General features: G+C 52.6%; 1 protein-coding gene across 2 annotated transcripts; it reads left to right on the top strand.

Moving 5' to 3' along the window:
* Window positions 1-2,110: 2,110 nt before the first annotated feature.
* On the top strand, window positions 2,111-8,147 carry LOC104912327 (transmembrane protein 121). Of its 2 annotated transcripts, none has more exons than XM_010715690.2 (2): window positions 2,111-2,262; window positions 5,851-8,147. In XM_010715690.2, exon 2 carries the CDS (start codon window positions 6,370-6,372, stop codon window positions 7,306-7,308), a length of 939 nt encoding a protein of 312 aa, XP_010713992.1. In that variant the 5' UTR covers window positions 2,111-2,262; window positions 5,851-6,369; the 3' UTR covers window positions 7,309-8,147. The 2 variants fall into 2 exon arrangements, with proteins under 2 accessions (XP_010713992.1, XP_010713993.1); XM_010715691.3 differs by lacking the exon at window positions 2,111-2,262 and adding an exon at window positions 2,380-2,649.
* Window positions 8,148-13,848: the final 5,701 nt, after the last annotated feature.

Genomic DNA, 13,848 nt, shown 5'->3' on the forward strand with positions numbered 1-13,848 from the left:
TGCAAACCAAACTGTCTGGCAAGCTGTGCAGTGGCAAAGGACCTGGGGGTGCTGGCTGACATCCGACTGAATGTGAGCCAGCAGTGTGCCCAGGTGACTGACCAAGAAGGCCAGTGGCATCCTGGCTTGTATCAGAAGTAGTGCAGCCTGCAGGAGTTGGTTGTCCTCTGTACTCAGCTCTGTGAGACTGCACCTTGGGTGCTGTGTTCAGTCTTCGCTACAAGAAAAATATTGAGGCCCTGGAGCACGTCCAGAGAAGGGCAACAAAGCTGTGCCAGGGCCTAGAGCAGTGTTTTTGGGGGGAGCAGACTGCAGCATGGGCTGCATGCACCCAGTGTGCTGCTTGTCATTTTTATTCTTCCTGAGAAACCTGAGCGCTGTGCTGTTTTGAAGTCAATCTAAGGCTTAGCAGCAGAGGGGTGGAAGGAGGAGAAGGGTAAAACAGCCCCCAGGAGAAAGGACAGCTTTTTCAGGCTGAACAAAGCATTTCAGATTGGCTCCGAGCCATTCTTCACAGTTCTTTATTTCGCTCAAAAACCCCACTGCAGATAATTATATGGTGGGCAAAGAGAAATAATTTGTATTGGATTTCCAGCCAAACTGCTGGACCGAAACGAACTTATCTCTTGGAGATGAGGGATGATGCTGCCCTGCCCTGGGGGTGCCCAACATCCCACCCCCATCCAATTCCTGCAGCTCCAGGGTTTGGAGCCGTGGTGTTTGGCAGCTGCAGGGCAAGGCTGGGCTGGCAATGACTCGTGTGATGAGTGAATGGCAGTGCCTTCAGGGGGTTGTGGTCAGCAGCAAGAGCTTCCCACGCATGCTATGATATAAAATGCAAAAAAGATGCTCAAAAGAGGTGACTTCAGAAGTTGGCAACTTGAGTTGGGTTTCCCTTTTTAAAAACAGTTCCCAAATTGGCCATGTTGGATCTGTCTCCATCCCTCATCCTCTGAGCATCCCCTATGCTTCCCATATCACAGTGGGGTGTTAGTAGTTCCCCATCCCTAAATAGCATCTTTCAGCAGCCTGTTAAGCTTTGAAACAGATTAGCATTGCCTTACAGCTGTGTGCACAACAATTTTGCACAGAAATAGCATCCCCTTTCCAAGGGGACGCATCCCATTGGGCCTCTGAGGGTGATCCCAGAGGCTGGGAACACTGTGCTGGGATCGCAGAGCACACAGCACCAGGGGAATGGGCTTTGCATCCTCAGAGATGCACGGATACCCAGAGCTGTTTCTGAGGCTGGAAGCCAGGTTTGGAATGTTAATGACAGAGCCTTTCATTTGGGGAGCAACCGCTGTCAATGACCCATTTTTCTTCGTATAATGATCATCATTACTAGGAGGAAAATGAGCACTGAGGACGGGGACAAACGCGGGCACCGAGGAGAAGGGATGGCAAAGCGCTACGCAGAGAAATAAACCTTTTGTCCTCGGGAGCGCTGGAAAGATGTCTTTAAACATGCATGTAAATTTGTAACAAATCAGGCACCGCGGCCTGAGACGGAGAGCAGGAGCGAGCAGCCGTAAATATTTCATCTCCTTGGCAGTGAGCTCCCGCACAGCAAATTGCCGTATCCCCCAGGGTGCGGGCACTGCTCGCTGCCGGGCGGGCAGCCCCTTCCACTGCTTGTCCTCAGTAGGGCTTTCCCTTGACAACAATACATTTTCAGGTTTTTTGGGTTTTTTGCATGGGGGGAGAATTTTATTACCAAAGAAAGCCTGAAAAGGCAACGGCTTATGGAAATGAATGGCTGAATCCAAACATCTCTGCCAGAGAGGGAGCTTTGGGAACACGAATCCCACTGTGTTGAGCGTAACCCAGCATGGTGATTCCGAAGTGTGCTCGGAGAGCTGGGCCTGGTGATGGCTGCCATGCAGTCTTGGAAATCCTTTGCTTTTAGGACAGGAGTCAGAGCCCAGCTTATTGAACCTGGCCCCCAGATGGAGTACAGGGCTCCTCACTCTGCCCAGTGCTCAGGCTGGGAGCCGTCAGCTGCTTCTGACCACACTGTTCAAGCATCTCAATAATTCCATTAGGCGTGACCCAGGGAAAATTTATAAGTGTCTAATGGATAGGCAGGGTGAGTGCTGATCCCAAGTAATTGGTCTCTCCTGGAGCTACCTGCAGAGCCCTGTGGCTGGGTTCTTATGCCAAGGATGTAGCTGGTCAGCTCTGAGTGATAGAAGTCTGCTCTCTGGGCACTGGGATCGAATTAGACACCAGCAAGATGGATGTTATTGGATTTATTAAATGGTGAGTAGGAGGAAGGCTGAAAACAGAGGAAGAGAAATGTCTCCCTGCTGACCTTGGGGCTGGCGTTATGTTTCTTGCAGTGCATCGAGGTGGGTGCAGTGTTTATCTCCCAGGCGGTGTTGGAGCTGTGGATGCCAATGTTACCTCATGGGGTACTCTGTGTCACTGCCCACCCCATGAGTGACTCAGCTCTGGTCTGGGACTGCCACATTCATCACTGTCTGCAGGAAGACGTGCCATGGGAGCTGTGTTGCTGAGCCTGATGGTGAAGAGCTGCTGCCATCGATAATTAACACTGGGCTCCTATTGCCAAAACGAATTCACGGAGTGTGCAGCGAGGCACAGTTCTCTTGATTCTGCAAGTCATCTGGCGTGGTGGAGGTTCAGGTTGGATTTTAGATAAACCTCTTTCCAGAAAGAGTCACTGGGCACTGCCCAGGGCAGTGGTGGGATCACCATCCCTTGGGGGTGCTCAAGAATAGCAGAGATGTGGCACTGAGGGATGTGGTTTAATGGCACGGTGGGGGTGGGCTTGTGGTTGGACTTCGTGTTCTTGAAGGTCTCTTTGAACCTTCATGACTCTGTGATTCTGCTCTGCAGCTGCCTCGTGTTAATTGGGAGCATAACCATTGCTCTCAATTAGAGGGCAGGCTCTCGGCAGCAGGCTGCCTGCCCAATGCTCTGCATCTCACTCCCTGCAGCCCTGTGCAGAGGGATGGGGGCGGGGGACACAGCTGTGTGCCTCCAACCAGCACTGCCTAGGCAGGGGGGAAAGCAGCTCTACAAAAGCTCCTCACTGGTATCTCGGTTTTCTTCCCCTAATATCAATAATATGAGGTTATCTGAGGACCTGGCAGTGACTCGTGTGCAAAAGAGCAGCCCTGAACTACTGAACTCAGCTGCAAGCTGTGTGCTCTTGGTGCCCCGCTCTACCTTGGGCTGGCACTCAGATCTGTGCCTGCTGGTAGTGCTGAGCAGAGCCAAGCACTGGGTGGATGGAGCACGGTGGCCAACTGGGTTTGGGCTGTCTCACCAGGGAATTACCAGCTGAGCGTGGAGCTGTGTGCAGCTCCCACCCACAGCTCCCAGGTGTGGGTGGAAGGGTCCCATTGCTCTGATCATCACACAACCTGTGTGTGTGGTGCTTTGCCTCTCCAGCCCAGGGCAGGGTGTTCCCATGGTAGCAGCACCGTGCTGTGGGTACTGAGGGGATTTGGGCACTTGGAGGTCTGGGGTTGGGTGCTAATCAGAATGAGATCTCACAAGTGCACCTGCCTTGGAAACATTGAGCAATTCTGCTATTGGAGCCACATGTTTTATTGGGGAAATTGTTTTGATAGCGTTGGAGCAGAGCATTATAATTTTTACATTTTTATTCCAGTCCAAATGACTCATTTACTTTCTCTGAACACTGTATTTAAGCATCTGAAATGTCTGCAAAGGCTTTTTCCCCAGTGTCTGTCTAACCTCACCCAGCTGGGTGCTGTGAGGAGGCACAGTCCTGGGGGGGGCACAAGTACCAGGGGCAGCAGCGCAGCATGGATTTGCCCACTGCTATGGGCAGGGACTGGTTCCTCTGCCAGCCTCACTGATCTGCTTCTTCTGGGAACAGTCTGCAGCTCTCTTCCCATTTTGCTGTGCCCACACGGCAGATTACATGTAATCATTAGCAAGAGGGCTATTTCCTCCTTCAGATACAATTAGTGGGCAGGGCCCGGAAAAATTCTTCTTCAATCTCATTTCCTGCACAGGATGCTCTTGAGATGCCTGGGAGAATGCAGATCCCTGGGGCTGCTGGCTGCACGACGACCCTGGGCTGTGAGCATCCCATGGCGGTGCCAGAGGGGGACCCCTGGATGGGCCTATGGGGATGTGGTGGCACTTCAAGGGGTGAGCTCTGGGCAAAGAGAGGAGGAGCTGCAGGCAGGAGGGAGGCGGCAGCAGCTCTGCAGGGCACCTCCAGATTTACATCCAGGAAAGCTGGAATAAATCAATGCAATTAAAGTGCAAATGAAGCTTTAAGCAATGCGGCATCCTAACAACCTGGGAAGCGCGATGGGTACGCTTTTGCCTCGCTCACTCTTTTTATTTATAGACAGGATTCAAATCACTTCAATAATTTAAGCTAATTTTCAAGGTAGAGCTGGGTTCAGGAGGTGCCTGCAGGCATCAGTGAGGATGCTGTGTGGCAGCAGCCTGACCCCGGGGGGGCTCTGCGCTGGGGACACCCAAGGACTGGCGGCAGGCCCTGCGTGGTGCCTCCCCACATTTATATACAGGAATTCACTGAGAGGAAAGTATTGGGAATACTTGTCTAAACAAATATTTGCCTCCGATGTGCTCTTGTGGCTGTCTGACAAACTCATTTTCTTGTTTATCCAGCACGTTTCTCAAGCGGCTTCGGAATGTCATTTAAAAATTATGAAGTGGGACTTCCCAACTAATGACTGTTTAAAATGATTGTTTAAGAACCACCTGTTTGTTGTAATAGTCCTCCGAGGGGACTTGTACTTCCCCCTCCCCGTAGGACAGTCATGCATCACTCAGTGTGGAGACCTCCCTGTTTTCATACAGGCAAGGCTGGATGGAGGTGGGGAGAACAGTGGCTCTTGTGCACAGCTCTTGCAGCACCCGTGCTGGTGTGAGAACCTCTGCCCTCCACTAACCACAATCTTTGGAAGGAATAAATGCTGAAAGGGAAGGAAAAAAAAACACCATTCCCTTTCGAAAGACCTAATTTATCTGGAATTATCCATCCTTGGCTGTAAATCCCCTGTAAAACTTGGCAGAAGTCTCAAAGCAGTTGCAGCAGTGACTATATATTTTTTTTTTTTACCTGAAAGCCTAAGGAGGAACGAACAGAATGAACAAGCGGTGCCTGCGAGGTGCCATGCTGGTGAATGCAGGGCTGCTTGGGGTGCAGTGCCTTCCATGCTGGGAAGCTCTGTGCATGGGCACGCATCTTTCCCGTTAGGCTCCTTGCCTTGGTCCTGGTTCCTACCTGAGACATGAGATTCGCACACCAGTTCTCCCAGCTGGGAAAGGCTCCACCAACATATGCCGCTTCATCATGCACAGAAGGGCAAGGTTTTGATGCCTTGAGGTTTCTTAGGCTTGGCTTTCTTAGGCTTCTTTCTTCACTACCTGAAAGGAGGTTGTAGCAAGGTGGGGGTTGGTCTCTTCTCCAAGATAATGGTGATAGGATGAGAAGTAATGTCTGCAAGTTGTGCTAAGGGAGGTTCAGGTCGGATGTTAGGAAAAATTTCTTCTCTGAAAGAGTGGTGATAGACTGGAATGGGCTGCCCAGGGACGTGGTGGAGTCAGTAGAAACCAGTAACCATGGAGATGTGGCGCTGAGGGACATAGTTAGTGGGCATGGTTGGACTAGGTGATCTTGTAGGTCTTTTCCAACCCTTATTATATTATGAAAAAGCCACTTAGTGTTAAGGTATGCATGGGCCATGGTGTTGAGTGTATGCCCCTGGTAGGGTGCATGGGTGGGAGCCTGGCTCCCATTGGGAGTTGGGGGGGGCTTTTGTCCCATGGCACAGAGGGTCCCTAATGCCTGTTCTCTGCCATCTTTTCCAGAGAGACGGGATGGAGCGAGACATGCACAGCCAGAGGCAGCGGGAGCTCATGGTGTTTGACACGGGCATGGCACAGCCCCACGAGGATCAGTGTGGAGTTGGCTCCCTGTGAGTGCGCAGGGACGCCCTCAGTCCAGGACTGCCTCCTCTTCATTCTCTACCAGCCCGCTTCTGCCTGCTGCCTCATTTCCTGCAACGCTTCCAAGGATCTGCGAGAGGCTTTGGGGCCAGGAGCCGGCAAGTATATTGCCACATGGGGCTGGAGAGTTTGGTAACAACGGAAACGCAGAGCAGGGACACTATGTGAGCCCTGGCTGCTGGCAGAGGAAGGTGCCTGGGGCTGCTTGGCTGGCCAGGGGCTCAGGACAGAGCCCTGAAGAGTGGGGCTGCCAGCTGACCTGCTGCTCCTCCACAGCCTGCTCCTCGAGTGGGGACACAGCATCCCGTGGTGCCCACACTGATGTCTGCCCTCACCTTGCTGGCAGGCCTGCTCCCCTAGTGCCAGCGTGAGGCTCTCACCATGGTGCTGCCACCACCCGACAAGCGCCACGTCTGCCTGACCACCATCGTCATCATGACCAGCATGGCCTTCATGGACGCCTACCTGGTGGAGCAGAACCAGGGCCCTCGCAAGATTGGGGTCTGCATCATCGTGCTGGTGGGGGACATCTGCTTCCTCATCGTGCTGCGCTACGTTGCGGTGTGGGTGGGCGCGGAGGTGAAGACGGCCAAGCGGGGCTATGCCATGATCCTGTGGTTCCTGTACATCTTTGTGCTGGAGATCAAACTGTATTTCATCTTTCAGAACTACAAAGCAGACAAGAAGAACCTGGAGACAGTGGCCAGGAAGGCCCTGACGCTACTGCTCTCCATCTGCGTGCCGGGGCTCTACCTGGTGCTGGTGGCCTTGGACAGTATGGAGTACATACGGACCTTTCGGAAGAAAGAAGACTTGCGGGGACGCCTCTTCTGGGTGGCCCTTGACCTGTTGGACATCTTGGACATCCAGGCCAACCTGTGGGAGCCGCACAGGACCGGCCTGCCCATCTGGGCGGAGGGGCTCATGTTCTTCTACTGCTACATCCTGCTCCTGATCCTGCCTTGCGTGTCCCTCAGCGAGATCAGCATGCAAGGGGAGCACATCGCCCCGCAGAAAATGATGCTCTACCCTGTCCTCAGCCTGGTCACCATTAATATTGTCACCATTTTCATCCGGGCCATCAATATGGTGCTGTTCCAGGACAGCAGGGTTTCCACCATCTTTATTGGCAAGAACATCATCGCCATTGCCACCAAGGCGTGCACCTTCCTGGAGTACAAGAGGCAGGTGAAAGAGTTCCCCCAGAATGCCATCGCCCTGGAGCTCCAGCAGAACTCCCTATCCCACAACCAGACCATCCACAGCACGCAGGGCATCCCTCATGAGCCATCACCCACCAGCGAAATCCTGGACACATGATGGGCGGTGGCTCAGGACCTTGGTTCCGATACTCTGTGCTGAGTGGAGGAGAGGTGCTGCTGCTCTCTGGCTGCATAGGTTCAGTGTGAGGGACAAATCCCAGCAGTGAAGGATTCTAGGCACAAAACAAAACCAACCACGTTGTAATTGAGCTATGGAGTGTCCCCTAGACGTCTTCATCTCAGGTATAACCCTAGGAGTCCTCCAGTCAAACCAAATGAACTTGTGAAGGACCCGAACAAGCTAATCTTCTCTCTCCCTCCTGCCAGCCTCTCCCCTCCCAAGCAAGGGCCGTTGAGGTTGCAATGTCCCTTTCTACTCGTGGAGCACCTCACCTTGACCCCAAGTGTGGAATGAAGGTTTTGTTACTGGAGACCTTTTTATGGTGTGGGGACAGGGCCATGAGTGTATGGGCTGGGGGGGAGGGTGGGGTGTCTGAACCAGTCAATCCTGTGACCGTAGATGTGTCATATCCCAATGATCCCATTTACAGTTTGCTGTTTATAACATCTCCCCGGGTCCCACCTCCCCACGGCAGGTGGCAGCGAGGACAGCCCTGTCCCAGCTCTACCAGGAGCAATACGTGCCAAGCTGGAGCCAACCTCATGCTGGTGTTTTATGGATTTCATTCACTTGAAACGACTCAGCACAATATTTCTATTTTTGGAAGGGTCTCTCTGTTTCGCTCCTGCCCTTGGGCCCCTCCTATGCCAGCACATGTGGGCACCAAGGAGGATGGCAATGATGCGTTTCACTCTGGCATCAAGCGTTTGTAAAGAGGGCTGCTTTCCACAGCTACTATATTTTTAAAATAAAATATTTCAAAATTTAAAAAAAGAAAAAAAGAAGAAAGAAATGCTCGGGAAGGCAGTGGAAAACTAGGAGCGTCCCCAGACTGTCTCATGGACCACAGGGACGTCCCCAGGTCTCCACTGCCCAAGTGGTGATGAGGGGCTCAGTCCCTGGGTATGGGGTGGAAAATGAGGGCCAGCGGGACAATAAAAGCCTATTGAGAATGATGGCTTCTTGTGGTCTCTTTTCTGCCACTTGGGGAAGGGCAGCTTGTATGTGGCCCAGATCTCTTGTCCTGGTCCCCAAAAGCCAATGATCGTTTGCCCACCTGAAGCAGCGTCCCAACGGCTCAGGCAGCTCTTGGATCCTTTGGCTTGGGATGGGAAGAGAAGGGGATACAAGCAGTTAAACTGCATTGCAAACACAGAGAACTGGATATTTTTGCTTTTTCTAAACCACCCATTTCATTTGGAGGAGACTGGAATAAAACGCCTGCTGCTGTTTACATTTTCCTTCCACATTTTCTCCTGGCTGTGCTCCTTGAATTTGACCTAAATCCACAACTCATTTTAGCCTCCATCTTCTCAATCCATCATGATCTGTCCAAAGCATTTCGCACAGCCCCAATTCAGCTTTCCACATTTAGGAACAGCTGGTCGTGTTGCTGTCAAGCTCTCTTCAGGCACCCCGTTGCCTGGAGGGGACTTTGTGGTGGGGGCTTCTCTGCTGGGAATAAATCCATGGAGAAATAAAGTAGTTTTGTTGCCAACAGCCCTGAGTTTGCAGTAGATGAACTGGCTGGAAAAGTTTCTGCCTCCTCTTCCCCAGGAGGAAGAGTGCAGGTGATTCAGAAGGCATTAGCAGAAATTAGTTAAATTGTTAAATTATTCTGGAATACCAATGGAATTATATATTACATCTCTACTGGTGCCATTAAAATACGTGCAATCAGCATCTGTACGATTAATTCCCAAGTATCTAGTAACATTCTGTCACTCGGGTAATTGATTTATGAGCCTTTATTTGCAGCTTTTCCACCGGACTGAGCAGAGGGAATCTGCAGGTGCTCGTGGGCAGTGCCTTGGGGAAGGCTGGGTAGCGGTGTGTGAGAGCAGGTGACACCAAGCAGAGGTGGGGAAGGAGGACAGCTTCCCACCCCAAAGCACAGCTCTGAGTGCACTGGGGCTTCACACGTGCCTGGTTTCAGGTCTGGCATCCTTGAAGGATAACATCCATTTAGGTTGCTGATTCACGCGTGCTCATTTAATTCCACCTTAATAAATGTTTTATGTGGTTTTGACATGTTCAGCGTCTCAAATGTATTGATCACAGCAGCCCGAGGAAACATTATGACCATAACGTTGCAGGAAGCATTAAAAAGACCCTGGCAAGCTGTACTGGTTGCCCTCTTCTGCAGTTCCTTGAAGACAAGGAACAGTCAGAGGGATGAGTTGGGATCGCAGCGTGCCCAGGTGAGCATCCCTGGTGCTACAGCATCTAATGTGCTGCTCTTCCCAGCAGATGTGTCCCATCCCTGGAGGCATTCAAGGCCAGGCTGGGGGAGCCCTGGGCAGCCCATATGTGGGGCAGCCAGCCCACAGCAGAGGGTTGGAGCTCGCTGTTCTCGGTCCCGTCCAAATGAAGCCATTCTATGAAATGTGCCCCCGTGTTGGTGTGGGGCTGTGGGCATGTTCTGGGCATGGACGCCATGTCCAGCAGAGCCCTGCGGGCAGAACCAGGCTCTGTGTGCCTCCCTGCACTGCTGCCACTTAGTATTCAGGAATGGTTTTCAGATGTTTCACTTCACAGCTGGTGAATGTACTCGGGGAACTCAATAAACCTCTGTGTAAGGAATTATCTCTCATTAATCTCCCCAGCAAGGCTGGCACTGCATAACACTCTGCCTGCATATAGCAGGGCACAGAGGAACGGGCAATAAGCAGTGAGTTATACTGGGAGAGCCCCGGGCTCTAAATAAAGGATAAATCCCCATAAAGCTTTTCGTCCTCCTGACCTCCTCCTGGGAAGAGGACAGCCCTGGGAGGAGCAGTGCATGGGCCTGCGGCCACACTGCCCACCTGGGCACAGGGCTAGGACGCAGCAGTGCTGCCTCTCACACAGGGACATCCCAAAGTGAAGGAGGTGATGGATGGGCTGGCCCTACTGCTGTGCCATTAGCAAGGAGATGAGCACCGTGCATGAGCAGCGGAGCACCCTGCTAATGTGAGTGCAGTCCCGGTGTGATTGATCACAAGGGGATGGGAGCCAGAGATGGGAGAGAGGATAGGCAGGGAGCTGCTGCTTGGGAAGGGCTGTGTGCACTGATGGGGCATTTTGCTGCAGTGTGGGTTGGGAAAGGAAGCAGAGACGTGGCCATGGAGGGAGTATCAGCCACAGTGCCAACCTGGGAAGCAAATGGAAAAATAAAACCATGGCGAAGTAAAGCTGTTCTGCAGCCATAACCAGCACGCTGAGCTAGAAAGATGATTCAGCCCATATCTTAAGAGTCTTCTTTTATGGATGCCTAATGTCCCATGACCAGTGTCCAATGAGGAGCAATTTAGCATTTGCTTAGAAAAAATGTGTCTCTTCAAGCAATAACTGGGCAAAGGCTCTACCCCCATAGCATCAGTATTTGGGTTTGCAGTGGGAAGATAACAGTGGGCTCTGCCTCCCTCACATGGCTGTGATCTGCATGCTGGGGCTGTTGATGAACTGCAGCAATGGAAAGGGAAGCCAATGAATTTCCATAGCCAGAGCTGAACTCAGAGCACTGTGCTCTTGGGGCGGCTCCGTCCCATGGCTGTGGCACAGCACTGCCTGCTTCTCGGGAAGGATAAAATTATACAGCTCTGAAGTTTAATATTACGATCTCACCAATCAAAGAGATAAACAGAATGGTGACCACTTAGAGCCCTGCCAGCTGAAACATAATATTTGATGAGGCTGCTGAATATTCCTGTCTCTTTCAGAGGCAGGGAGCCCATAACGCCTACAGGCTGGGGCCCTGATCCACACAGCAAGGAGCAGCAGATCCCAGGCACAGAGCAGCCAATGAGACAAACATTTTCTGCCAGGAGCACAGTGCAGGGGTACCCTGGCGCCTGTGCCACCTCTGCTTGGCTCTGATGGGATAAGCCAGCAGCTGGCTGTGCCCTGCAAGAGCCTCTCTGCCCCCTGCACCTCTTCCCGGGGTCTCTGCCTGATGGAGCACGCTTCTGCCTCACATTCCCTTTTACGACGCCCACAAATCAAAGCCAAGTGTATGGCAAAAATAATGAAGTTCTACAGTAATTACCTTAAAGGCAGCTAGCTGAAAGCCTTGACTTGCTTGAGGCATTACTGTAGCTGGATTTGGGCCATTTAATGCAAAAAGCTCAGGGAAAGCCAAACGCAGCAGTGAACCCACGAGCCACAGGAAAGCACTGGGATTTGGGGTGAGCCCTGCTGAGTGCTTGCAAAGCACGTTCCCAGCAGCACAGCACCCAGGGACCGGGATGCTCCTGGCAGGGCACTCAGAGCACAGCATGCAGCTCGGTGCTTAATCTGCTGCAGTGCCAAGTGGGACCAGCACAGCCTCGTTCTGTAATTGTCAGCGCCGACGGAACTTTGCAATATGTCCTTTATCTGCCTCCTGAAGGACTTGTGCTATTTTGGTGAGCATCGCGGGAAGGGAAAGCTCTGAACAGTGTTAGCTTTGAGAAGCGAAAGCCATCTCATTGACACACAATGTGGGGTTTGATTGATAGGGCCGATACTCATAAACCATGCTGATTGACATTAATTACCCTGCCAGCCTTTGATTGCCTCTGATCATGTCCTACATTGCGCTGATTAAAAAATTAGTCCCGTGTAAAAAAACTCAGAGCAGCGGGGGCTGATTGGGAGAGATCTCAATGAGGGCTTGGGATTTCATGCTCAATCCTTTGCCTGCAGCGCATGGGCAGGAGGGGGCGGCCCCCATTCCCAAGGCTGGCACAGGGCTCTCCTGCCCCAGGTTGGCACAGAGGTGCATTGTGGTGGGGTAAAAGCTATGGCGCGGCCATATCCAATGGCACCGTTTCCTGTGCTGGGGACAGAGGGGGTTTGTTCTGGGAACAGAACCAGCATGGCACACACTGCCTGATTCAGCCCCATTGGATGGATCTCTGGGGAAAGCAAGTCCTCGGAGCCCCACAAAGCATGGGAAATGTTGGGATTTGCCACTTTTCCCTTCTTTCCCGTGGGGACGTACGAAGCGGTGCTGAGAAATTCGCAGTTCCTATGGCAGCCAGCGGCAGCTCCCAGCCCAACTGAGGCTGCCGTGCGATCGCACGTTATTAGTTTGATAATATCATTTAGAGTTGACTTAGAACCGCGTCCCAGCTAATTAAAATGGAGCTGCTCGTGAAAAGCGCAAGAGCAGAACAAGGTGCAGAGCATCGTCGCCCCGAGCCCCGCGCCTCTGCCGCTGTCTCGTTGGTGAACGGCTTTGTATTTCCCCTTTCACATTGGAGCTAATTCCATCCGTCACCAGACCAACGTGACTGTGCCCCCAGCAATGAGAGCGTGGCAGGGAGGGAAGCCCGGCTCCCAGCAGTGCCATCTGCAGCACGTCCCTCCCTTCATTACGCTTTGCTCTCCTGAGCGTTGCAGGGGCACTGGGAGCTCTGCTACAGGGAAACACAGAGCACAGCCCACCCCGATGGGCAGGCAGAGGTGCTGATGCTGCAGAGCTCACAGCCTGTGTGCTCACAGCTGCTCTGCCCCGAGGTGCCCTGTGTGGAAGCACTGCTCCTTTGGCAGGCGGTAATTGCCAGGGTGAGGGAGGTGATGGAAAGCGTTTGGGGGTTTGTGGCACAGCAGTGAGGGAAATGCAGGCAGACAGCCCTGGCGTGGCACGGGCTCACAGAGCCGCTGTGCAGCCCATGTCTTGTGGAGGGAGCTGCTGGGGATGCAAAGCAGCGTGAATTCCATTCTGCTCGTCTTAATGGGAACTCAGTGCCATCAAATTGGTGCTGGTGTGTTCCCACGTACTTACAGGCTTGATTGATAAAAGCAAATGTGTTGGTATAATACACTCACATATAGGCGCCTGCCTCGGTGTCACCCATCAGTCTGATTTATACACACACAGCACAGATGTGTGCAATGCATAGACTGAAAATTAGCTCACAGAGACATCTCAGAGTACTTGGAAATAGGATGGCATCACTGACAGATGTAATTCTGGTGGCACCCCACCAGCACCAGAATCTGTCCCGGCCCCACTGCAGCTCTGCTCTGCTTTCCCATGGGGAAGGCTTCAGATGAGCAAAGCACAGCATTAAGCACTGGCCTGGATCCAGAGCTGATCCTTCAGGGATGCAGGGCTGGGTACCACAGGCATTGAAACACCCATCCCTCCTGACCAAGGCAGTGCCGGGGCTCCATAGATCCTCTGCAGCACAAATCAAAGCAGCTGCATCAAAGGAGACTGTGAAACAGGAAAGAGCTGCCTTCAAAGGCAGCGGTGCCAGGCCAAGGAGAATTTATCTTTTATCGTTTTCTCCTGAAAGGGAGAGAATCCTGCCAGCCACACTTGGCTCTCCAGCCTGCTGCGGAAAGAGATGGGGGCAGCTCAGGTGTGCAATGTGGCCTGGGTGGGTGGGAGGGGATGTGGGATGGAGGGGATGTGGGATGGAGGGATGTGGGATGGAGGGGATGTGGGATGGAGGGATGTGGGATGGAGGGATGTGGGATGGAGGGATGTGGGATGGAGGGATGTGG

Source organism: Meleagris gallopavo, chromosome 10 (genome assembly GCF_000146605.3).
Source record: "Meleagris gallopavo isolate NT-WF06-2002-E0010 breed Aviagen turkey brand Nicholas breeding stock chromosome 10, Turkey_5.1, whole genome shotgun sequence".
Lineage (NCBI taxonomy): Eukaryota > Metazoa > Chordata > Aves > Galliformes > Phasianidae > Meleagris > Meleagris gallopavo.

Excerpts from the sequence above, each read along its gene's own strand:
- LOC104912327 (XM_010715690.2), top strand. The coding sequence starts at position 6,370 with ATGGTGCTGCCACCACCCGACAAGCGCCACGTCTGCCTGACCACCATC.